Source organism: Aulonocara sp. 'chitande type north' Nkhata Bay, linkage group LG1 (genome assembly GCF_057382095.1).
Source record: "Aulonocara sp. 'chitande type north' Nkhata Bay isolate Kocher_YH1m ecotype deep benthic linkage group LG1, A_spYH_male_GT1.1, whole genome shotgun sequence".
NCBI classification, from domain to species: domain Eukaryota; kingdom Metazoa; phylum Chordata; class Actinopteri; order Cichliformes; family Cichlidae; genus Aulonocara; species Aulonocara sp. 'chitande type north' Nkhata Bay.
In genome coordinates this window covers 14920685-14944794 of record NC_141344.1, presented here as the reverse complement: position 1 = coordinate 14944794, position 24110 = coordinate 14920685, and the positions used below count along the sequence as shown (strand labels likewise).

Here is a 24110-nt window from a genome sequence, read left to right as displayed (position 1 = left end):
AGTAGAAAGCACAGATAATTGCTTTAAAATGTAGGGAGTAAAAGTAAAAATGTGTCAGGACAAAAATACTCAAGTAAAGTAGAGATACCCGAATAGTCTACCTATGTACAGTAACGAAGTATTTGTCCCTGCTGTCTTTTTGTCAGAGGCACAACTGACACTCGTCTCCACCCACTCCACCCTGACTTGATGCCAGCAAAATCATGTATCTTCACTACCTTTCCTTGGAGCTTAACTGTTATTATAGAGCTTTTGCTTTGCCTTTCTGCTCCCGCATTGGAGCATTTTCACCACACGGCATATGATCCGTGTGTTGACCCTGCAGCTAAAAAAAGAAAAAGAAGAAGTTTGATATTGCAAAGTCATGATCTTTCCGGTTTTGGTTTCTATTGTTCAAACAGAAGCAATGCCCAGACTGAGGGGGGCAGCAGTGCGTCCTCGATGTGTGTCTATTCTGTCGGAACCACAGCGAGGAAGAAATGCGTCAGAGCACTTTTCGACTGTGGAAATGGCGCTCTGCGTTGTTGGAGCCTGAAGTCAGAGGATCCTTTCGTGCTTGTTTGTCAGGTGAATCTCCTAGAGGGCTATCGGTAGGAGAGGTACTTTAAAAAGCAACGGATTATGACAGAGGAAGAAAGGAATCGAGATAATTATAAAGGAAAACGAACCAATTGTGGCTCTGATATAGCCATCAACATTCTCGCACAGGTAGTGTAAACGTTGGTAGCAAAAGCTAGCGGCACATTGCCTCACGTTTTCCAGGTCAGCTTGGAAAGATGTAATCGGGCCAGCTCGGCTCACTAAATGAGTTTATGCCGAGTAAATCCCCACACAGATTCACAATGGGGGCGTCACTTGTGTTAAATAGAAACTAACTCTGCTGCGGTGCTGCCAGAAGCTACAAGCTAACTGCGCTGTCTGGCGTTACGTTTTAACTGAAGCTAAACCACCAAAAGGACATCAGTCCACCTATATACTCAGATTGAAGTAAAACAAGACTCGTCGCTGACAGAGCTGTGTTTTTGCTAAGATGTCAACAATGATAAATGCCAGTTATAGTTATTAGCTGGGGTGGAAAAAACAAACATACCGCAAGTTAGACGCACACTGCTAGCACAAAGTTAGCTGCGTTAGCGAAAGTATTGCTGTACCTCGGGCTAGTTTAGCTAGCCACCCTTACTTTACCTTCGACTAGTGGTTAAAACGTGATGGTTTTAGTTTCAGTCACCGCTGTAGTTGACTTGTTGTAGCACAGACCTGATAGTCTACATGAAATGGCAACAACTTCCAAATAGTTAGTTATGCAGATGGCTAACCTTAGAGTTAGCTTTCTTAACTTTAAGGGTGAAATTGAATAAACTGTAATCCTGCATAACCTTGCAAGCTAACTCGGTAACCTGCTAATGCAAGTGTATCAAGGCTACTACTTATTGTCCAGCACTAGATAACACTTGCATTGTTTCATTTATCTTTTTAATTTTATCACCATTGTGCGTTACTTAGCAATGTAAACAAATGTTTTGATACCATGTAGACGCTAACGAGCCAGACAACATGTGGTTACTGTGGTTTATGGAGCTATATAATGTTTTTATGTTGTCTCACATTTTTCATCATCGCTATATGTACATGTTCTGTCTTGTAGAAAGTTGAAAATGTTAGAAATGCATATAGGTGTCACACAGACTTGACAAATGTTGACACACGTGATCGCTATATGTTTGTTTGTTGAACCCATACGTGCTTTTCAATAGTGTTTTGTTGTTCTAAAAACATTTGCCTCCGACAGAGAATATATATTTATTATTTTGTAAATGTTATATCTGTGTGTTCAAACTCATGCCCTGGCATGTGGCTGCTGGACTACAGGCTTGTTGCGCGGGAGTTCACTTGAATCCAACGTGTTTCCTTATGTGGCCACAGGGGGCGGTATTGGGTACTATTGTGCAAACTAAACGTAACAGACGAATTTTTGTCAGCACTGTATACACAACAGAGTAACGCAGATAATGCTATCTTAGTGGAGCACTAGTGCAATGACGGGGCCAGTCGACGGCATATACATGAGCGTACTTGTGTTAGTCATGGTAATAACATGAACTAAACATTAAAAAAAATCTGACACGAGTAAAGTTTTAGGAGTGGTCTGCACTATGTAGAGGAAATTGGAGTATACAGCTTTTGAACCACAAAATAAAATGACCTTGAAATCTCTAGTTTACAGTGCTGTTGATGTAGACCTGTGAATTTACATGTTTTGGTAGTGTCAGTTATTATGAACAGGGGGGGAAAAGGCCACTTGAGCAGGTTGGCTACTCTATTATTGTAATAGCGCTTTACTTCTCATCTCACTGTGAGAAGAATGTGCTAACAGATGTGCAGCTGTATGCCACGAGTTGTGGATTGGAAAGCAAGCCCATTCTCAGCCCCAGCTGTCCAAAAGTTTGCTGACAGCATATTTCCTGACAACTGGGGGGGCGCAGGCAGTGTTTTGAAAGAAAGACCTCTTTTGTGTAGAAACCTGGTCAAGCACATAAACCCCAAAGTGGTTTTAGGGATTAGTAAGGGTTCAGGAGGACGTTTTAATTTGTGTTTACTTAATGAGCGAATAGCTTGGCTAGGGTAATATGGAAGGAGGGAAATAGATGTTTTTGACTATTGACAGGGTTTTTACTGGCTCAGAATGCGCCTGTGGGAGATGAATACATACAAATCAAGCCTGAGTTTGTTTCCTTATTTGACATAAATATGTGCATTTTATTTCTGACCCCTTTGATAAATAAAATGTCTGTCTTTTTTGTGTAAATTCAACCCAAATTAACAAAATTGGTTTTATAATTTTCCTTTTGGCTCTGCCCATTTTGTAAGCTGCCCCCCCCCAAAAAAATCTAATAATAGTTTTATCATATTTGGCCAAAAGATTGGGTGAAATGTAAATAAAATAATCTTTTTAACATTTATTTATTTCCTTTTTATTTTTATGCAGTGAACAATGCATGACCTGACTGCACAAGTCACCAGCAGCTTGCTGCCTTTCTCAGGAGTGACTGTAGACGCTCTGGGGGAAGATGAGATTACGCTAGATTCTGTTCTTCATGGGAGGTTTACCGTTGGTAAGAATATTTCATTATTATTTTAAGCATTTAACAGCCTTTTTTTCTTCTCTCTTATTTGTAATAGCAAATAAAGGATATGAAATACAATACCATCATCGTCATATGAAAACATGTTATATAATGAACTATTGAAACTATATCACCCGGTGGGAAAAGAATCACTAAATAATACATGAAAATAAATCTGATGAGCTACTTGGTTTATGACAGTCTGACATCAAGAAAAACATTTTTTTTTCTTTTTGTCCAAGTCGCTGCTTAATCTGCATGTTTAGGACATGTGGTCTATATTGTCTGACCTTTGACTTTGACACACTTTACTATTGGATGGATTTTTGGTTTGAAAAGAATTTCAGCATGTTCTTGCAAACAAATAAAAGAGCAGATAAGTTATGAATGGAAGTGCAAATGGTAACTCATCTTTCCAGGCTTCCATCCATGAACCAACTTTCACTTTGCAGGACAATAAGAATTTCAAGAACTTGCAACATCATAAAATAAAGGCAGACAGCGATCCAGATGTTAAAGCTGATTGTTTCTTAAATATAAAAATCCATTCATACACACACATAGGTTTTCATTTCTTTTGTTGTTTTTAGTATTTTTTTTGTTAATTATTTTGCTTCACATAATTCTTTTACCGTGTAAATAAGTTACTGATGTTGCAACATCGGGTAATTAAAAGGGAGGAAGAAAATCACCTCAAAATCAGACATACCAAAAGCCTTTTTAAAAATGTTTATTTTTTTGTAGTAATTTCCTGCTTTATCATCACAAGGCTAGCTTTCAGCTTAAACTGCACAATGACCTGCAGCTTTTAACTTTTCTGTCCTTGTCTGTGTATGTAGGTCGCAGCGGGTTGGCCTGGCTGGCCTGTGGACCCCATTTGGAGGTGGTCCATGCAGTGACAGGAGAACGGCTGTCTGCATACTGCTTCAGTGGCGGAGGGGAGCACCCACCCAATGTCCTTGCCGCCAGAGACTTCAGCTGGCTGAAACGGTTCGGGCTTTATTTCATGATTTATTTGGCTCATTTGGATGTGGATGTAATCAGTGAAAGTTCACTATGAAGTGCATACATAATAAAAATAATGACAGTGCAAATGTTAAGTCCTCTGCTGGTTAATTTTAACAGGTCTGGTTTGCTGGTTGGCTTGGAGGAAACAGAAGGCAGCGTGCTGTGTCTTTATGACTTGGGACTGTCAAGAGTGGTGAAGGCTGTTGTCATACCAGGCAGAGTGGGTTGACCATAGTTTTTACTATTTTAACATTTAGACTCAAGTTTCTAGAACTTTAGTTAACGTGAACATTTTCTGTTTTTCTTTTCTAAAACTCTCTTGCATCTAGATCACAGCTATTGAGCCATTAGTGAATTATGGCGGAGCAAGCACGTCAACACAACACCTTCACCAGGGTTTGCGCTGGTTCTTTGGAATTGCGGCCGTAGTAACGGATCTCGGTCACGTACTCCTTGTGGACCTCTGTCTCGATGATCTTTCCTGCAACCAGAGTGAACTTGATGCTTCAGGTGAGAAGTTTCAACGAGGAAGTGACGTGTACTATGCTTTCATACTTTTGTGGATGTCTGTACTTTCTGTTCCCATTTCACCTTTTCATTGTATGCAAACATATTCTGGTAACTAAAGATTGTCCTTTTTTTTCTTAAAGAATCTCTCCCTTTATATTTATTCTGTTTGCAGACCTGCAGGTAGTGACTAAATCTCCTGCAGAAATCCCCAAGCTAAGAGAAGTCAGCACAAGAGAGGGCAGACATCTTTGTCTCCAGCTGAATGGACCCAGTGGAGTTGGAGCCACAGCTCTGCAGTACATCTCTAGGACCAACCACCTGGCAGTAGGATTTTCAGATGGATACTTACAGCTGTGGAACATGAAGACTTTAAAGAAAGAGTGAGTGCTAGTATTTCTTCCGACTTCTATCCGTAGACTTTGTGTAAAAGATGTGTTTATTTTGCAAGTTGTAGTTCCCACTAGAGTCAAAACAGTAAGAATAGCATGTTTAGCATATATATATATATATATATATTTATATTTGCATTTGCCTTTCTTCCATTGTTTATTGCAGATACCACTCACAGTTAGAGGGTGGCAGGGTGCCTGTATATGCCTTCACTTTCCAGGAGCCAGAGAACGACCCCAGGAACTGCTGCTACCTCTGGGCGATCCAGTCTTCGCAGGATCTGTAAGTTTTGCCTTTAACTCTGCTTTAGTTTACAAACAAGTATTTTTAAGAACTGCTTCCAGCCAGACTGTGTGTGTGCATTTGTTTGTTTGTGTTTATTTCAAATTCTTATTTCCCTCTGCATCCTTTTACTCCCACACAGTGAGGGAGACGTGGTCACCCTGCGCTTGCTTCAGTTGGCCTTCAGTGAAAGAAAGTGTTTAACTTCTGGAAAGATCCTCTATGAGGTCTGTATTGCATATAAGAAATAAATGTATATTGATTTCAAATAGTGAATCCTATACTGGGCAGATCCCAGCAAATGCACAGTGTATTCCTCATACTAACTATTAATAACTGTTACATCCTTTTTTAAAACATTTTTTTATCTTACACTCACACAGGGTCTCGAGTATTGTGAGGAACGTTACAGTCAGGATTTAAGTGGCACGGCTTTCCCTCTCCGGGCACAGGCCACAAACACCCGCCTCCTGAGCTGCCAGACTATTGAGAAATTCAGACCTCATCCTGACAGGGACGACAGCATGAATGAAGGTATTTAAAAGCACTGAACCCTTCTTTACACAGCGTATCTAAACTTTATCGTCTTTATTACTTTCTTCAATCACTTCACACCACACTTTTCATCTATCCTCTGTTCTTTCCCTTTCCAGTTGCATCTCCAGACACCAGTGTGTCCATCTTTACCTGGCAAGTCAAGGCCTACGGCCAAGGAAGTCTGTCTACCTACATCGGGGTTTTTGACATCAACCGCTGGTACCACGCACAAATGCCAGACTCTTTAAGGTAAGTGATTTCAAAACATTTGTTGTGTTTTCATTTTTTTATTTTATGCATGTTTTAGTTTAGTATATTAATGTAATGCATTTTTGTACTCGTTGTTTTATGGCAGAACGGGAGAGTCTCTGCAGATGTGTCCATACCTTGCTGCTTGGTCTCTGGATCCAGTGGTGCAGATGGTATCTCCACATGTCTTCCTAGATGTGGTGGTACATGAGCGCAGCCTGAGCAGGGGCCTTCCCTTCACTTGCCCTCCACCAGAACAGTACTTTAACCCCACCACTTATAACTTTGGTAGGTTTAACACAACACATGCACCACAGCCTTGGCTTGGAAACATGCAAAAATGTAAGCTTGTATTAGCCTCTAAAATGCTTCTTTTTGAATTATAATATGACAAATGAGTTTGGTTTGCTTTTCTCCCTCTCTCTTCTTCCTTTCTTCCATTTCAGATGCTACTTGTTTGCTCAACTCTGGAATTGTGCACTTAACATGCTCTGGGTATCAGAAAGAGGCAAGTTTCTTGTTGTTCACCTCATCATTGTTTTGGGTTTTTTTTGTTGGTATTGTTTGTTTTCTTTCTCTCTCTCTTAAATATATAGGCATACATTGAAGTTAAACTTATTTTAAACCCACAATCATTTCATTTTTGTCATTAAAACCAGACCCTGGGTTTTTTGAAGAAAGCTGCTCCTTGTTCCAGTGACACCATCTCCACTAGCTACTCTCACTGCCTTATGTCCGGCCTACTTTCATCCCGTCTGGCTGACACCCAGCCATCCAGCCTGTCTCAGGTACATGCAGACTTGTGAGCGTCACGTGGACCCCACTTTTTTACTTCCTCTTTTTGTATATATTATTTGAAAAAAGATTTTCTTAAAAATTTACAAGTGAAATATTCTTTTTTTTTTTTTTTTTATTCGTTTGTATTCTCATCTTTGTTCTTCAGGAAGAGCAGCTTGATGCCATCTTGTCTACAGCGGTGGAGACTAGTTCCTTGGGACTGATAACTGGTTGCATTAAGCAGTGGACTGCAGAAGGTACAACTAAAAATAAGATTTATTTAAACTGCTCATGTCACCCAGTTTCACGGCATACATGATAGTTATTCACAAAGATACATTTACCTGTTGCATACTTGTATGTTCTATTAAATCTGTGCTAAACTCTTCTCTGTACAAATTGTAACCACCTATATTGATGTTAACGCCTCCAAATTCTCTTCTCCTTCAACAGAACAACCAGGCTCTGCATTGAATCTGCGCTACATCCTGGATTGGGCCTGGAACAAAGTAGTTCAGACCAAGGAGGAACTGGATGGCATCTGTATGTTTTTTTTTGTTTGTTTGTTTGTTTTTGTTTTTTACACATGTTCTATTAAATTAGAAAGTTACTTTTACAAACCGGATGTTTAACTACATTTCAAAAGTTTCTCAACCTTCAATGTGTACTAGTGATAAACTAAAACTATATGTGTATAAATCTTCTCCATTCCCTTTAATACATTTGAATAGATTTGAATTCATATGTTTGCATAACCCATCTGTGCAGCACCTTTCATTAGATACCGGTACATGTTTGCTCTATTCCTTGTCAGAATTTTACATTATTTGTGAATGAATATTTATTTATTTATTTACATTCCTGTGCTTGTGTTTGCAAATGTATTTTTAATAGATCCATTTATGTGATCCTCTGCAGGTTCACCGCTGTTTGACAGCTCATCTAACTTCACAGACCCTCAGACCATGCAGCTGCTGCAGCACACTCAAAGACTGCTGAGTAACCTCAGTGCCATTTTCCACTGTCTGCTCAGTGAAGCTCAGGAGCTCACACAAAAAGGTGCCCTGTCCACACAGTTGCATGTACAACTTTTATATTTTGCTGTCGTGTTGTTGAAACTGCTTTAACTGACACGTCAACACATATTGGTACTTATTGGTACTTTTAAGTTGTAATGCGATATCCTTTGATTAGTTTTGTTTAGAAAGCTTTTATGAAGTTTAGCCATTTGTGTATTTTGATTGGTTAGCTCTTCTGGCCGAAGGTCCAATGAGCACTGTACCTTAAAAGTCTCCATCCAGCCACAAGAATTACTACTCCTCCTGGAGTGTTGATCAGATTTTAGTGAATCTTTGACTTTGTCCATGACTACAGGTCCATATCTAGAGTAGAATAACTAAAAGTAGAATAACTGCTGCCGTAGTGTGGTCAACAACCTTATTTAATGGACTGCAAAAAATGCCTGCAGTTCTTTTTATTGATTTATCAAAGCCTTTTGACACACAGTTGTGGTTTTGGTGTAGGGAGATTATTTTGTCCCGAGTGTGACCTGCATTTGTGATCCAAGGAAGAGAATGGATGGATGGGATTTTGATTTTCATTAGATTGTGAAATAGAGCCAAACAGTGATGACAACAACATATACAACACTTTCTTTTCATACTTTACACTTTGTAATAAACTATGATTTGTCATGGATCGTGAGCTCCTTTGTCACTAACATTCATTTATGTTCTTGTTTCAGGTCTGGTGGGTTTAATGAACAAGAATATGGTGTCCAGTCTCATCTCCAAGTATGCTCAGGTGGTCCTTTGGTTCTGTCGTACTGGCTTGCTCCCTGAGGGTTCAGGTAAAGTGATGCTGTCATACGTAATCTGAAAATGTATCAAATGAAACCCCTATGAAAAAATGGAAAAGCATATATTTTTCAAGAGAAACACATTTAAGACCAATTAACAACGTGTCACTAAATAAGTGAATATAATAAATGTGAGAGCACTTAAAAAAACGACTGGTTTTGTTTATTTCTGCAAAGAAACATGTCCGTTATAACTAACCCCTGGTTATTTAAGCAAACAAGGAGGACTAGGTTCTTGGAGTAACTAGTCCACATGTCTTCATTAGTTTGTTTATTTGAACTTTATTTTCAAATTATTTGCAACGACTAGAAAATTATTGCTGTATTTATTTAAAAAATGTTTCTCCTTACTTTACTAGATGATGATGCTCTTCAGATTTCCAGGCCTTTCTATACTCACTCGGTCATCAGCAACTATTACACCATACGCAGGGAGGAGCTGACCAGGCTGGCCAAGTGAGTAACAAAAGGAGTTTGGGTGTACATGCATTAAAATCTAGGCCTCCTTTATAACAAACGCAAACGTCTATGAGATGTGCCCGTTCCAGGTTTACGAGTTGTCTCCTGTTTTCCTTTGATTATGCTGACCACCTGCTGTTTTCTCAGGGGCAAGTGGTGCGCAGACTGCCTGATGATCGACGGTTTAGTTGGCCAGTGTGGCGAACGCTTGACGAACCTGTGGAAAAGGGATGAAGGTGGAACGGGGCAATACCCACCACCTACGCTGCATGTAAGAATTTAAATCTATATTTTACTTTATTCATTTTATTTTTAAACAAACAATACTTATTATTTAATATGCTTTTATAATTTTTAAGATTCTCAATTGTGTGATTTGCAGGCCTTGCTTGACATATATCTGCTGGACAACATTGATGAGGCTGCAAAACATGCGATTGTATCCTTCAACTCATACTGTCTGTTTACAGAATCATATATCTTCAGCATGTATGCATTTTAACACTATATACACAACTGTTAGATTGTTAGTGATTATTTTTAGACCATTAACTTCAGTCAACTTCAGTAAATATTAACACAGATGACCATCTTAAGCACTAATTTGAACTAGCAAAACAGGCTATCATCATTTGTTTATTTCACTCATGTATTCAAACATTTTCACTTTATAGAGTGAGATGGTGAAAACGCTGTTCATATTTTCATATCTTTATTCTTATGCTTTGTATGCTACACATTCATTGTATATCCTCCTGAGAACTGAAGGAAAAAAGTATCTTTCAGTTTAATTTTTATTGTCCACTGCAGAGGACAAAATGAATTGGTCGGGTCTCAGGAGGATATGACAAAGTAATGAATTATAGGCACTGTTATGCTGCTGTTTAAACACTTATTTACAGTTAGACAATACATTCCAGTGACCCTAAAGTGGCAATGCACTAAAAATGTATTTACAAACAACAACATACACATAACATAGACCTAATGTTGCAGTTAATTTTGATTTTAATTTTATTCCAAATAATATATATAGTTTCTAAGGATTTGAGCGATTTATAAAAATAGTTCCCAGTGGCTATATTGACGTTGATAATCCTGCTATCCCAGGTAGTTTATATGGTATATTTCATCAGCACATCTAGAAATTGGGGGAACGGACACACGCTGTGATCATTATAGTGAGATTTTAACTTGATTCCTTTTGCTTGTATGAGCCTTGACCTGTTGTTCCAGGTGATTTACCTCTTGTTAGATGTCATGTACTCCTTCCCCAATAAGGACGGCGCATCAGTGGAGTCTTTCCCCACAGCTTTTGCTATCCCTATTGGACTCATTAAACTAGTACAAGGCCTATGGCTCCTGGACCATCATGACCATCAGGTAAAAGCATTGATTGGAAACCATTATTATGCATCGTAAGCAATAGAAAAGAATGGGTTTGCGTGCTGCGTCCTATGTGAAAAGGCCTTTGCTAACTCAGAGACATGTGCATGTATAATCAGACCTCATGATGTGACAGGTTTTTTTTATGTTTATCCTTCAGTAAGTGTAATGTTAATTCCTTCGTTTTTTCCTCATCAGAGTTCGTTTGAGCTTCTTTTGCACCCAGCCGCTTCTCAGTTTCACTTTGAGTGGCAGCATGAGCGCGTTCTGCAAGCGCTGATGTGCCAGGGCCAACAGTCAGTGGCTCTACGATACTTCCATGTCACAAAACCTGCGGTTTCCAACACTTCACAGGCCAAGCTTTGCCTGTCTGTGCTGTTGCACAACAGGTACGTTTAATGCATTAAAGTATTTATTAATTCTTTTAATCTCTTTACAAGTATGCAGCAGCTGCTTGATCTTCATTAACCAATCTGTTTGCCCTCCCGCCAGGTGTCTCATAGAAGCATGGTACCTCCTCCGGCAGCACTCTAATCGCCTCAACATGACTGAGCTGCTCGGTTTCCTGTATGAAAGCTGCCAGGAGTTGGGCCTCATCAAGGAGCTGCTCAAGCTGCCCCTGGGCCTCAATGAACAGGTAGAGAGATGGTGAAAGCACTGATAAAAAGTTGGTTGTGAGATTTCTGATTTGTTTTCTTATTTATTTATTTTTAATTACATTGTAATTGTTTCACCTTTGTATTTTTAAATTATTGCTTAAATCCCTGGTTATTGGTTTGTGTTTTAGGAATGTTTGGAGAAGTTTCTCCAGGGGACAGGTGGTCTCCAGAACAGAGAACTACTGATGGTTCACTACCTTCAGCAAGCAAACTACATCCCTGCTCTGCAGCTCAACCACACCCTGAGAATGAACTTAGTGGTATGTTTGACATATAGAAGCTAATAAAATGGAAATGGTAGAAATTCTGTGACTATTAGATTTATATAGAAATAAGCTTTTTCTAACCATGTTCTCTTGTTTGTGCTTTTGTTTTTTAATCATAGAACGAACGAGACCCAAAGCTTAAAGAACGATCCAACACCAGGAACACCATCCTGGATCTGTATGGCAAAGTTTTGCCGAGAGTTCAGAGGAAACTGGCAATGGAGAGAGCTAAGCCCTACCAACATCCCAACACCATCCACAGAGAAGGTAATGAGACGCTTCATGTTTGTAGCAGTTCACCTCAGTGGAAACCTGTTTTCACAGGACTGTGTTGAAGCATTTACAGAGTATCATAATAATCCCGAAGAGGGTTATTCAGCAAATGCACAATGTTTTTTCTTTCTCTGTCCCAGTGTCCCGGCCACAGCCACTGTCAACCATCACCAAACACACCGCTAAAGAGAAGGTAATGTCCAGGGCTGGTTTTATCAACAATGTCCTGAGCAAGATTGAAGAAGTGTGGTTAGGCAAAGGAGCTACACCACAGTGCTCTCCTGCTAACAGGTCAATATAAAATACTAAAATTGCATCTTGAAATTAACTTTTTTTAAAAAAAAAAAATTTGCATTTTGATTTATTTAATTTGCTTATTGCAAATTGTTGCCTGGTCATTTTTTCCAGCCCCAGGGCAGCTGAGGTTCCTGGCTCTAGCCCTAAGCCATCCTCCATTGGCCTTCCTGAACCATTCCTTGGAACTCCAATCACCATGACCTCCAAACGAAAGTCAAGGTACATCAGTGAAACTGAATCGTATAATACGGATTTTACCGATCATGAGGGGGAAACGTTGATATTAACTTGACGTGTTTGTCCATCTGACACAAAGCTGTCTTTCTAATTTATTTTTTCATTTCTTATTTTATAAAAATGTTAATATTAAAATATGTTGTATAAATATTAAAATATCTGGTTATTGTACTCCACGTAATGTTAAATTTTGGTAAGACAGTATCCTAAATTCATGTTTGTGTTCCTCCTCCCAGGCTGATCGATTTGGTGGTTCATCCTTCCTGTCAAACACCTCGGCCTCTTCTCAGCCCTCCCAGACCTCCCAGTGCCTGGGTTTCACCCAAGAGTGTTAGCAAAGCACCTGAACTCTGTTTGCTGCAAACACCTCAGGTTGTCAAGGTCAGTAGATGAATTTAGAATTGCTTGTTGTTATGTAGTCCAGGATTACAGTATTCATATTTTCTATGCTTTTTGTGATATTTAATAGTTTATGATAATACTGTGGAGTATCTTTAGTATTTTGTTACTCACACTTTTCATGTGTTTTCCTCGTCAGCGAGCCCGGGCCTTGGCTGCTTCTGGCCCAGTCTTCTCAGCCTTCACTCCCCAGTCCATCCTGCGCAGCAGCCTGAGGCCCACACCCGTTGCCACGCCTTCTGCTTCACCAGGTCGCTCTATTACACCTCCTATCCGCAGCAAAGAGAACCGTATCACCTTTATTGAAGAGTCAGAATCCCCAGAAGTTGAGAAGGGCATCCGATGGACTAATGGGGTAAGAAAAAAAAGGCACACGTGGAACACACAGAACCTCTTTTTTCCATTTGTGAGGTTGCAGCTAATTTTAGCTGAGCATGTTAATAGGGGAACCACCTGGCTCCTTTTTTTTATTTTTAATTATCTTAAACAAGAAAAAAAAAACTAATTGTGCATTATGATGGTCTAATAAATAAACTGTGTCTTCCAATCATCTCTGTTTTTTCTGTAGATGGCAGCAGACAGTGAGATTAGTCGGCTGACCAGAAGCTCGGCACTGTCCAAGGCCACACGTAAGACCTGGTCATTACAGCCTGCTGAAGAGGAAGAAGATGGAGATGAGGAAGGGGAACAACCACATGTAAAGTTCTTGCCTTCAGAAGGTGGAATTCCCTCACAGCTGAAACGCTCCGAGAGCGAGTTATCCTCCGCCCTTGAAGGCGCTGCAGAACAAAAACAATCGGATGCAACACAAACACATCTTAGTTTTAACCTTGACACCAGCACAACATCTGTTCGGTCAACAGACACCACTCTAGAGTATTTTGATGCTCCTCTTTCAATAAACAATGAGGAAAAGGATGGACACGTCAGTACAGAGAAAGATGATGATGATGATGTAGTGACGGTGAATGTTAAATTCTTGGCTGAAAAAGAACCCGCGGCAACAGCCGAGGTAATGGCCTCACCAGCAACTGAGCAAACCCTTCCTCTGACGTCAGAGGATTCAGAAAAGGAAGAAGATGACGTAAGGGAAGAAAATACACCAGAGGATGTGATGGAAGTTGATCTTGACCAGGAGGCTAAAACTGAGGAAGAAATTCAGTCTAATAAAGAAGATGATCTGGACGTTGAGTCAAGCACCAAGCAAGATGCTGCCATTGTTGACCAAAATGAGACATCTATTCATCTTCAAGGTAATTTATTCTTATTTGTTTTTATAGTTTGTTTTTTCAGAACTGATTTTTGGAGCAGGTTGCACTGCACCGAAATCCAAAATCATGATTTTGAAAATACGTTTGGCAGTACTTCTCTCAAACATTGCTTGACAAAACATGTATTCTACTAGATCGTGACCAGGGAACTGACAGCGCAGACTCTAGCACTGACGCTGAATCTCAAGATCTCCCAGTTAGAGACGAGGGCCGGGATGTCCAATCAGAGGCCACAGAGTTCAGCGAGCATGCTGAACCTCCTGGAGTAACTGAAACGACAAGTGAAGAGGCAGATCTGGAACAATCAACAGGTCCACATTTCAACTTATTAATCTATATTGTAACTGATAAAGTTAAACGATTTTACCACATTAGATTAGACTATAAGGATTCGCGATACTCGAGGTGGTAAAAGGTGTGAAGAAAGTCTTCTAAAAATTGTTGAAGACATACTAATTACTTTTATCTGTTGGTTTCAAATTAAAATTACTTCAGATTCCAGATTTTTATTATATTGAATAATGATTTTTTTTCTTGGGCAACTACATGGTAATGATGGTGATTACTGTCTTTTTGTGTTGTTTCTTTAAAGTTTAATAAAGTTGCTGTTTTTCCTTCCATCAGATCTGACAGAGTTTGTTCAGAGGCATCTGTTTGGTAGTGATCTGTCTCCTCCACTCACCCGCTCAGCAATCCACAATACATCACAGAACCAGCCTTCCTTCAACAGGTAAACATAAAAAAAAAACAGAGTCGTTTAAACTCATAGCTACGAAGGAGTATTTAGGGTCACATTAAGAAAAGAAATATTATTGATCATGTTGAGAATAAAGTCAAAATTCTGAGAATTAAAATTGCTATAGGCTCTGAGTTATTGAAATCATACTTCAGAATCGGTTTTAGTGACAAGGAAGGAAATGATGTCTCTTTTAGCACATTAACACAGCAGGGTGATCAGTAGTGGTGCAACGGATCAAAAATCTCACGGTTCGGATCGGATCACGGTTTTAAGTCACGGATCGGATCAATTTTCGGATCAGCAAAAAAAGAAAAAGACAAAATTTTAACATTTAAGTATTTTTTGCCTATTAAAACATTCAACTCAAGACTCATTCCACGGAATTATATAAAATCAAATTAAGGTGCAGTATAGGGCAGGGCTTTGTATCTACCACTCCGCTGTGATATAATGAGTGGTCACGGTCACGTGGCTTTCCGTTGACCTGGAGGTCCACCCATTTGTAGTTGCGCAACAGAAGATGCCTGGGACAGTTCAGCCATAACTTTAAACTTTTCCTGCTCATACATGCCTGGGTACGATCTTGTCACTGAAGTGGACGCGCAACGGGATATCATAGCATGGCTCAAGCACGTTCATCATAGTTTAAACCCCCTGTTTTGTACAAGGGAATACGGTCTCCCGTCTGCAGCTAAACACCCCAGTAGCTTTTGTAATAGCTTTAGCCCGGTCGGAGTGGGCAGCAAAGGGCTGCTTAAGTGCCGCAAACTCCTCTGCTCCTCCACTTGGACCGCTAGCGCTGGCCATAACGATCGCTTGACAGACTGACCACGCGCACCATACACATACTTTTTTTTTTTTTTCTTCTTTTTCGAATCTTCGGATCACGTGCGTACCGAACCGTGGAGTGGGATCGGTTCGAATTACGGATCAACCGTGATCCGTTGCACCACTAGTGATCAGTATAAGGACGCTGAAAAGATGGTGCAGTCGGAAAAACACAAACTTGCAAGAGTGGGTTGGTAATGGACAGTTGTGAGGTTAGCGACTGTTAGACCCTTGTGCAATTAAGAGGATGTATGTTGTATCACAAGACGGCTGATCAATTTGTTTCACTAAATGCTCTAAACAAACAATTTTGTAGAGGATGTAGCAAACGTGGCAGTTTGCACATTTCAGCTTTATTCTCAAAATGATCAATGATATATTTTTTTCTTGATGTGGCCCTTATACACCTCCGTACATAACCCATAAGGATACGATACAATAAAGATTAACTGTAAAACCGATCATACTAGATTTTTAGTCGTTGGTTCAAACATTCAGTTCTGTGTTTTTTACCAGAGGAGAAGGAAATGTTTTTAGGAACATAACTTGTTTCATTTGCTTAAGTACTGAATTGTTGTTTTGGTGCCAGGACCAAAGCTGTAGTTTATCCAGGTTTTGAGAATTAAATCTTGACTGTTCTAAAGGAACAAGAATGATCACAATCTGTTTACCAGTCGGTGTACTGCTAGCATGAGTTTGTTTCACAGTAGGATGTTATGTAACTCGGTCTTGTTGTTTTCAAGAAGTTAAAAATGGCTGTTGTTCTCACTCTCTCTCAGTGAGCCTTTAGGTAAAGATGAAGAGGAGACGCAGGCCGATGCTGAAGCTCCCCCGATGTTTACCACCCAAAAGTCTGCTGCTTCTGTAACCTCCTCAGAGCCAACTGGCACCGATTCCCACTGTGAGGAAAACTGTACACGCATTTCACATCAACAGTGGTGCTATTAATATTACAGTGCTGTTTTACAAATTTCTTCTCTGCTTCTGTTTAATATCTCATAGCTGTTGTGAGCGTCAACGACAGTGAAGACCTTTCTAGCTCTGGGTCTGAAGACGAGGAGGATGAAGATGAGGAGGAAGTGTCAGACCAAGAAGATGAGGAGGAGGAAGAGGAAGAAGAAGATTCTGGTAGTGAGGTGGAGATCATTGAGGAGGTCCCGGGTACTGACAAGCTGCCATCCCTCCAACCCAGTCCATCCTTTGTACAGCAGAGCCACACACACTTCTTGCAAACACAAGCGGAGCAGGAGGCTGCTGTGTTGTCTCTGATCACCCCAAATGCAGAGATGAAGGTAACAAATGTAGGCCTGAAGGGTTTTGTGTGTCGTGTAGTAGATGGTATACAATCTGAGCAAGTGGAAATTCATTTGATTATTTTAAAAATGTAGTCATGTGTAAATATTTAGACACATTTGCGACTTTTTCATTTGAGGATTTTTTTTCATTTTCATCAGACAGAACAAAATGTTTGAATACGTCTTGTTTGTTTTTTAATTTTGTACTTAAAATCTTTCATAAAAACTCACTTTCTGTGTTTGCTTATTTATAGATGGTAGATGAGGACATAGAGGGTGAAGTGGTTATGGTGAGACTTGGGGCAGATGATGGAATGATGGATCCAGATGAAGCGGTAGAGCAAGGATTGCCATACATGGAGCTCAAACCTTCTACCACCCTTTTGGTACCCGTGGAGCTCGTGGAGGGACAGCACGGCCTGGTTGATGGAGCTCAGATGGATCTTCCTGAGCTTCGTCCAACTGTTGTGGCTGATGAAAGTCACGGCAGTTTCTCCTTGATGTTGGATGTGGATGAGGATGGAGATAAAGGGATAGGCATACTACCTATGGAGAATAATTTGCAATCGTGTGACCCTTCGATTCAGTATCAGGTTATGGATACTAATGAAATTCTGGCCAAACCTGAGGTTATTCTTTTGAGCACAGAGGACCAGGATACCACCCAGTGTGAAGAAGCCTCACAAGAAGAGATTGAAATGGTTGATGGGAACTATATAGATGGCACAGAAATTGTTCAACTCCAAGCTGACTTTGAAACTGAATCTACTGAAGCAAACCAAGAGTCAGATGATGCTAAAAAGCAGAAGGCTGCAGAGTTGGTAATGTTGACTGAAGACCATGAGTCTGCTGCTGTTTCAGTCTCTGTCCCAGCTACATTGGAAGAATGTCTTGCAGCCGTGGAATCTCTGGCACAGGTAGAAGCTGCTGATGTAGCAGTGGAAGCAAAGGACAAACACCATCCTGCTGAGGAGCGGGAAGAGCCTGAGGAGAATGGCACTAGTGCAGAAACGGAGCCTATCACGGAAGAAGAGGAGCTGCAGGACCGCAAATCATCAATGGAGGCAGACGAGGAAAAAGATGAAGAAATTAAAACGGAGAAGGAAACGCAGCAGATAGGTGAGGGAAGCACGAGAACAGATGAAAGTGTTGAAGAGAAACCTGTAAAGCAGGCTTTGAGCTTAAACAGTGAGCTGGATGAAGAGCCTGTACAAGAGCCTACTACCTCTCAGAGGAAGAAGACTCCTTCCACTCCAACACGGAGGATGACGAGGGGGAGGATGGTAACTTTTATCTCTCCTCTGTCAGAGGAAGCAAATGAGCCAGAGGACGACAGGGAAATGGAGGACACAAAAACAAGCACTCTGGTCCCTGCGTCACCGAGTCGTACACCTAGGAAAGGTAAACAGGCTAAAGAAACCAAAGTCCCAGCCAGCACACCTCGAAGAAGTACCCGCAAAACACAGCCAGAGCTTCCAAAAGAAGAGGACGAAGAGGTTGAGGTCATGGATAACAATACTTCAGTTGCGTCAACCTCCAAGGCATTGTCTCCATCCAGACGTTCGCAGAGGGTGGCTGCAACAAGGACCAGTCAAAGGACTCAAAGTGGCAGTGAGGTGTCTACAGCCACAGATGATGAAGTCAAACACGAGGAGGAAGTTACCGTAATAAAACCAAGTCGACGAACAAGCTCAAAGATTCCAACCCCATCCAAACACGCAGCATCTCAGGTAAAGACTCCAAGGAGGTCCAGCCGAAGGATTACGAGTAGCACTGAAGTGGTGGCGACGCCGCTTGAGATCGTGAAAGAAGAACACGAACAGGATGAGGTGTTTGCCTCTCCTGTAAGACGGAGCTCCAGAAGGACAAAGACGGAAGCATCAGAGACTTTGTCCACTGTGCTGGAGAAAGTAGAAGACAAAGAAGAGCAGCTTCCTAGCCCTGGCCGGACAACTCGACACTCAAGCCAGATTAGCCTAACTGTATATCCACAGGTAAGAATTCAGAAAGCTGTCTATAATCTGTAAAACTGATATGCTGAACCTTGTAGATTATATTTATTTAACACCAGGACTACAAAACTGCACAGATTATGTTTGCAGATAGGCTGCTCAAGTATGATCTTAATATTTGAAGCATATTTCATGAAATGCTTTTATTTTCATTTTTGATTTTCACCTCTAGTTATCATGCATGCCTTTTTATATATATATTTTTTCATATTACATGTTGCAATCCCAATCCATCCATCGTTCATTTTTTACATTTAACATTTCCAGGTGAAACTGGTTCCTGTGTCGCTTTCTAAGAGTCCAGAAAAGACACAAGGAGAGACGACTGCTGAAAACGCAACAGAGACAGGAGATTTACACGAACCCGAACCGCCCAGAAGTGCGAGTCGAACCAACTCCCGTCGCCCCACTAGAAGCAAACTTTGGGACCACCCAGAGGAAGATCTTCCCCTTTTGAACTCACCGTTGGAGGTGGACTCTAAGACTCCTGTTGCTGATGCCCTTATCAAGAGACTTAAAGATGAGGAAGAGAAGCAGGAAGGTATGAATTTAACTTAAAATATGGCTGTGTGGGAGAAGAAAAGAACAGTCGGTGTGAAGCTGTATGTACCAACGAGTTCAAATTAGTGAAGATTACAAAGAGACTGAATTTATTCTACTGCATGCTGGTTTAACTTGTATGATGTGCATGTAGAATTCAAAATGTGTTGATCTAAAAGTGTAACCTCTTAAACAGATGATGCCATGGTTAAGAAGGCGCTGAGAACAAGCAAGAGGAATAAAAAGTCATCAGTGGAGCAGGTTCACTCCCTGGGGAAAGACTGGCTGGTCCCACAACCTGAGGATGATGAATCCAGTCCAGGCGAGAATTCATTCATCTATTCCCCCTCGCGAAGACGAACAAGAGGTGAGCCGAGTATCAGTTTCTTCATATTTATTTATTTTTCTGTAAATGGTTGTAACCCTTTGTTGTGTCTGTGTCAGCCCGAAGAGCAGATTCCTCTGAACAACGTGAGGCGCCCGTCACTCGCAGCAGAGTCAAAGTGCAGGTAGGAACTTCAACTTTGTTCACACTTGATTTCTTTTTCTATCCTAAAGATAACGAATCTCTTTTTTTTTTTTTCTCTCTCTCTCTTTGCATTTGTTTATTTTGTTTTTATATATCTCCCCCGTCATAGTTATTCTATCAGTTATGAGCCTTTGAACCAGGATGTTGGACGCAGCGCACACAAGAGTTTAAACCACTGCTCTACAGAAGCTAGATAACTAAGGGTTGTAACAGAAGTACTGATGAATGAAATGAAAGCTCTTTTGAAGATGCCATTTTTCTCTTTTTTTCCAGGATGAAATGTCTTCAGAACATAATGTAGAAGTCGAGAGAGACGCAGGCGCTACTAAAAGCAGCAAAACAAACAAGCGAACTGCCAAGTAAGAAACTACATCCTACACCGAAACGCGGGCAAAAATACAGCGTCATAAAATGAAAGTAAACTATAGATGGATATATCTAGATATCTGTCATAGATAGAGACAGAGAGATATATAGATATAGAGAGATAGATCTAGATAGGTGCAGGAAATGCCGCATATATATAAAGTAATGTTCATAAATAGTAAATAGAGGCTGAGGTTTCCTGTTACAAGTCTGTACTGTGGTGGTGTTAATGACCGAGTTAGCAAAACAAGTAAAAATACTTGCATACACAGGTCACCAAGAAGGAAAATTTATTATTATTATTATAAATTATTTAATTCATATGTATGTCAGTTGTATCTGTGTATTTTTCTATTTTGTTTATTTAACATCTATATCAGAATACTTTATTGATCCCTAGGGGAAATAATTTTTTGTTACAGTGCTCCATTATAAACAAACATTAACAAAGACAGACAATACACTAACTAAGAATAGCACAGTATATACAGGCATATATATACATAAAAGTCACATATTAACAAAGAAAATGTGCAAGAAGGGTGTAGCTGTTGCAGTAAACAGTGTGTTAAGTGGATGAGTTGCACAGGGAGATGGCCACAGGCAGGAATGATTTCCTGTGTCTTTCAGTGGTGCTTTTCGGTAATCTGAGTCTTGGCATTAATACGGATTATACATCACATTGGCAGGTTTTATTTTAACTGAAATTTCCATCCCCCCAGATCCAAAGCTGTCGCAACGCCGCTTCCCTTTGCAGAAGTCGAACTGATCTCGCCTCTGCCCAGTCCAGTCGATTCGATGCCACGAGCACCGAGGAGGGTTAAAGAGGGAGAGGAACCGACCACCAGCAGGAACCTTCGACGTAAACGTGTCTTGGACACAGTTTTTACAAAACCTGTCACGCGGAGGAAGAAACTATAGGAAGGTTTGCGGCGGTTTTTAACCAGTGAACCTCAGACGGCTGCATGGACATTTCAACCACCTCAGCTGTGAGCTGTCAAATAAAAATGTATGCCCGAACTCGAGACAGTCGCATTTCCTCAAAAGCCTCACAGCGCTGCAGATTCAAGATTGACTTCCCTGTTGGGAGGAAATCAAAAAAGCAATGCAGGCAGAAAAATCTATTTTTGGGACAAGGCACGCTGGTGGTTAGCAGCGTGTGAGAGACTATATTTTTGGAGTTTACATGTACTTCTTTAACTTGATTTCATTCGCTTTTACGTCTGTGGCCATTTTGTGCTCGATGTTCTGCTGCAGCCCTCGGCCTGATTCTCTCCACGCAGAATGACTCAAGGGAAAGCAATCATTGTGGATTTTTAAAGGCTCCCATTAATACAACCAGAGACTGAAACGAACTTGCCTCTGATTTAAAGAGGTTTTTACATTCTTTTAAAATTTGTTGTTGTTTTACTTTTAAAAGTTCAAGGCCTGCTGTTTTTTCTATTTAAGAAGAAAAGCAACCAACCCAGTGGAGATACATTTCTACTGCTAAATTTGTATATAGTATTTTGGTTTTTTTGCTATGTTCCAAATAAAGTTAATAAATAAATAATAAACAGTTATGTTGATTCTGAATTTTTAAGTGTCTCTTGAATGCATTTGGTCATCTAATCATACTGCCTATGCCCTAGTCTTAAATTAAACTTGATTTAAGAGATATTCTGTGAAAGACAGCACTGTTAGCACGTTTGGACTGTAAAATGTTATGGGGTGTTGTATATCGTCTAAAACACAAAACAAACTTGCACAACGGTTTGCTTATGTAAAACTTGATTTGGGACATGTTAATAGGTTTGATTAAATTCATCGTAATCAACATCTGACACATAGGCTATTTTCTGATGAATGTAGTAGAATGTCTTATTTTTGATGACTGCTCTTTGATAAATATGGCAAAGCTTGAATATTTGTGTTGCGTCTTTCAATTCAGTGCAATTCACCAACATAAAGGTACTATTTGGTATTACCAGAAAGGTGGTTTTTTTGGGATATGTTGCAGCTCAGTGATGGAGTAAGAATTGAATGTCAGCCTCCTTATGGCCAGGAAAAATCGGTGGTTCCTGTTTGAGTCTCTTGATTGGAATGCAACACCCGCAATCACTGGAAACCACTTTTGTTTGCAAGGTGCACTGCAGCCAGCCAGGTTCTCAGACAGTTTGGCAAAAGTTTGCAAATGACTGCTGTCACATTTATAAATGCATGTTGCAATCAGTCAGTCTGCACCAATCAGAGCAACTTGTCTGCAACGGGTCTCTTTCAAACGGAGGATTTGACTCAATTTGTTGTATACTGGTTTTGTTGTAAGATTGTTGCCAAGTACCTTTGTAATTTTGCAGTTAAATTGCTATCCTAGAACAACTACCACACTGTTTATGGAGGAATTTTTCCATTTCTGTTTCGGTCTACGAGGTTCTGGCTGATTTCTGAATGTAAGCCATTAAAGGTGTGAGGCTGTTTACCAGCCGTGCATTTGTAAACTGATAGCAGGCTTACTTTGATTTCTGTTTGGTTGCACTAAAATCACTTTGAACACAGCAAATGACCGAAAGCTGCTGCTAACCTGGCCCCCATTTTCAAATCAACCATTTCAAAGCCGAGAAGTTCATATGTTCGTTGCACGTGGTCGCGCCAGCGTCCAACCACAGTCTTCCTGGGTGTGACTGTAGCATTACTGTGCTTTTAGCTTTTGATGCTGATTTTTAGACCTATCACTACGGTGGCCCTGAGAGGCCAAACGGACTGCAAAAAGAAAAATGCTGTAAAAAGAAAACACCTGTTTTCTGAAGTTGCAGTCCGTTTGGCCTCTCAGGGCTACCGTACTATCCCTATCTTCTTCCGCAACCCCAAATTTTTACAAGAACATGTTTTAAATGTCTTGCCTGGCTTGTTCCACCATCTTGTGGCAGAAATGGGTATTACACACTACGATACAGCCCTTCAGTTTCAGTCTGTATCAGTGTAACACACACATATACATTTTGGATAAAGCAACAGAAGGGTTTTTTTTCACATTCTCCTGATAGCTTCAGCTCATTTTGGATTTAATTTATTTTGAAAGACAATTTGCGGAAAGTGTCTTTGAATGCATGAATGAAATAACCACAGAAAACAGAAATCCTGTTTATGTCAGTTTACACTGCTGACAGCTACTGACAGGAGCTGAAAGCAAAAAATAAAAACAAAAATAACACAGGCGACATCCTGTGGTCCCTCAGAGGTTGGAAGTCAGTCGAGCTTTACACCCTCACCACCACAACACCACAACAAAAAAGGGATGATTTTGGCATCTTTACACTGGCACTTGCCACGAGCTGTTGCTGTGAAATTTGATCTCACAGAAGGCTTAGATGTTGGTATAAAAGCATGTGTAAGTGTGTTGTGTGTACTCCCCCAGGGCTTTTGTGTCTCTTTTATAATTTATAGTGTAGATGAGGTGAAAGTGAAACCAGCCTTTTCTCTTCTGGTCCATCTTGCTGAGAGAGGCTAGGAGAGGGTAAAAAAAAGAAAGAAAGAAAAGCATATTTCTACCCATAACAACTCTCATGATCATTACTTTAGCGAATAGTCGGAGATCATAAAATGTGTAGCAGTACTTTCTACACATCTGTTATGTTTTTAGAGCTGTATGAAGTGCTTTAGTAATCAATAACATTAGACAAGGATCTGTTTAAATGCCATTCTGTTTTCATTTCCATTCTTAAAATTGCTTCCATCTTTTAGCAAACCGATCCATGTTTTCAGTTAAACAGGTTAAAGTGTACACCAGCGTTCCTGTCACACAGCCCCGACTGCGCTCATGTTACCGTGTAACTCGACAC

At 40.3% G+C, this 24110-nt stretch overlaps 1 protein-coding gene across 3 annotated transcripts; it reads left to right on the top strand.

The window, feature by feature from the left end:
* Window positions 1–423: 423 nt before the first annotated feature.
* ahctf1 (AT hook containing transcription factor 1) lies at window positions 424–22196 on the top strand. 3 transcript variants are annotated; one of them, XM_086283469.1, is made up of 40 exons: window positions 424–567; window positions 2987–3113; window positions 3965–4115; window positions 4251–4353; window positions 4463–4643; window positions 4816–5023; window positions 5199–5315; window positions 5458–5542; window positions 5699–5849; window positions 5969–6101; window positions 6208–6389; window positions 6548–6609; window positions 6761–6889; window positions 7045–7135; window positions 7332–7421; window positions 7797–7937; window positions 8623–8727; window positions 9096–9192; window positions 9343–9466; window positions 9578–9634; window positions 10432–10578; window positions 10780–10970; window positions 11074–11218; window positions 11369–11500; window positions 11626–11773; window positions 11920–12070; window positions 12188–12295; window positions 12550–12694; window positions 12852–13067; window positions 13281–13965; window positions 14118–14294; window positions 14608–14713; window positions 16330–16451; window positions 16553–16842; window positions 17100–18839; window positions 19125–19398; window positions 19594–19764; window positions 19842–19906; window positions 20200–20285; window positions 21015–22196. In XM_086283469.1, exons 2-40 carry the CDS (start codon window positions 2993–2995, stop codon window positions 21211–21213), a joined length of 7626 nt encoding a protein of 2541 aa, XP_086139595.1. In that variant the 5' UTR covers window positions 424–567; window positions 2987–2992; the 3' UTR covers window positions 21214–22196. The 3 variants fall into 3 exon arrangements, with proteins under 3 accessions (XP_086139595.1, XP_086139709.1, XP_086139675.1); XM_086283549.1 differs by having other exon boundaries at window positions 465–708; XM_086283583.1 differs by lacking the exons at window positions 20200–20285; window positions 21015–22196 and adding an exon at window positions 20036–20188.
* The last annotated feature ends 1914 nt before the right edge of the window (window positions 22197–24110 follow it).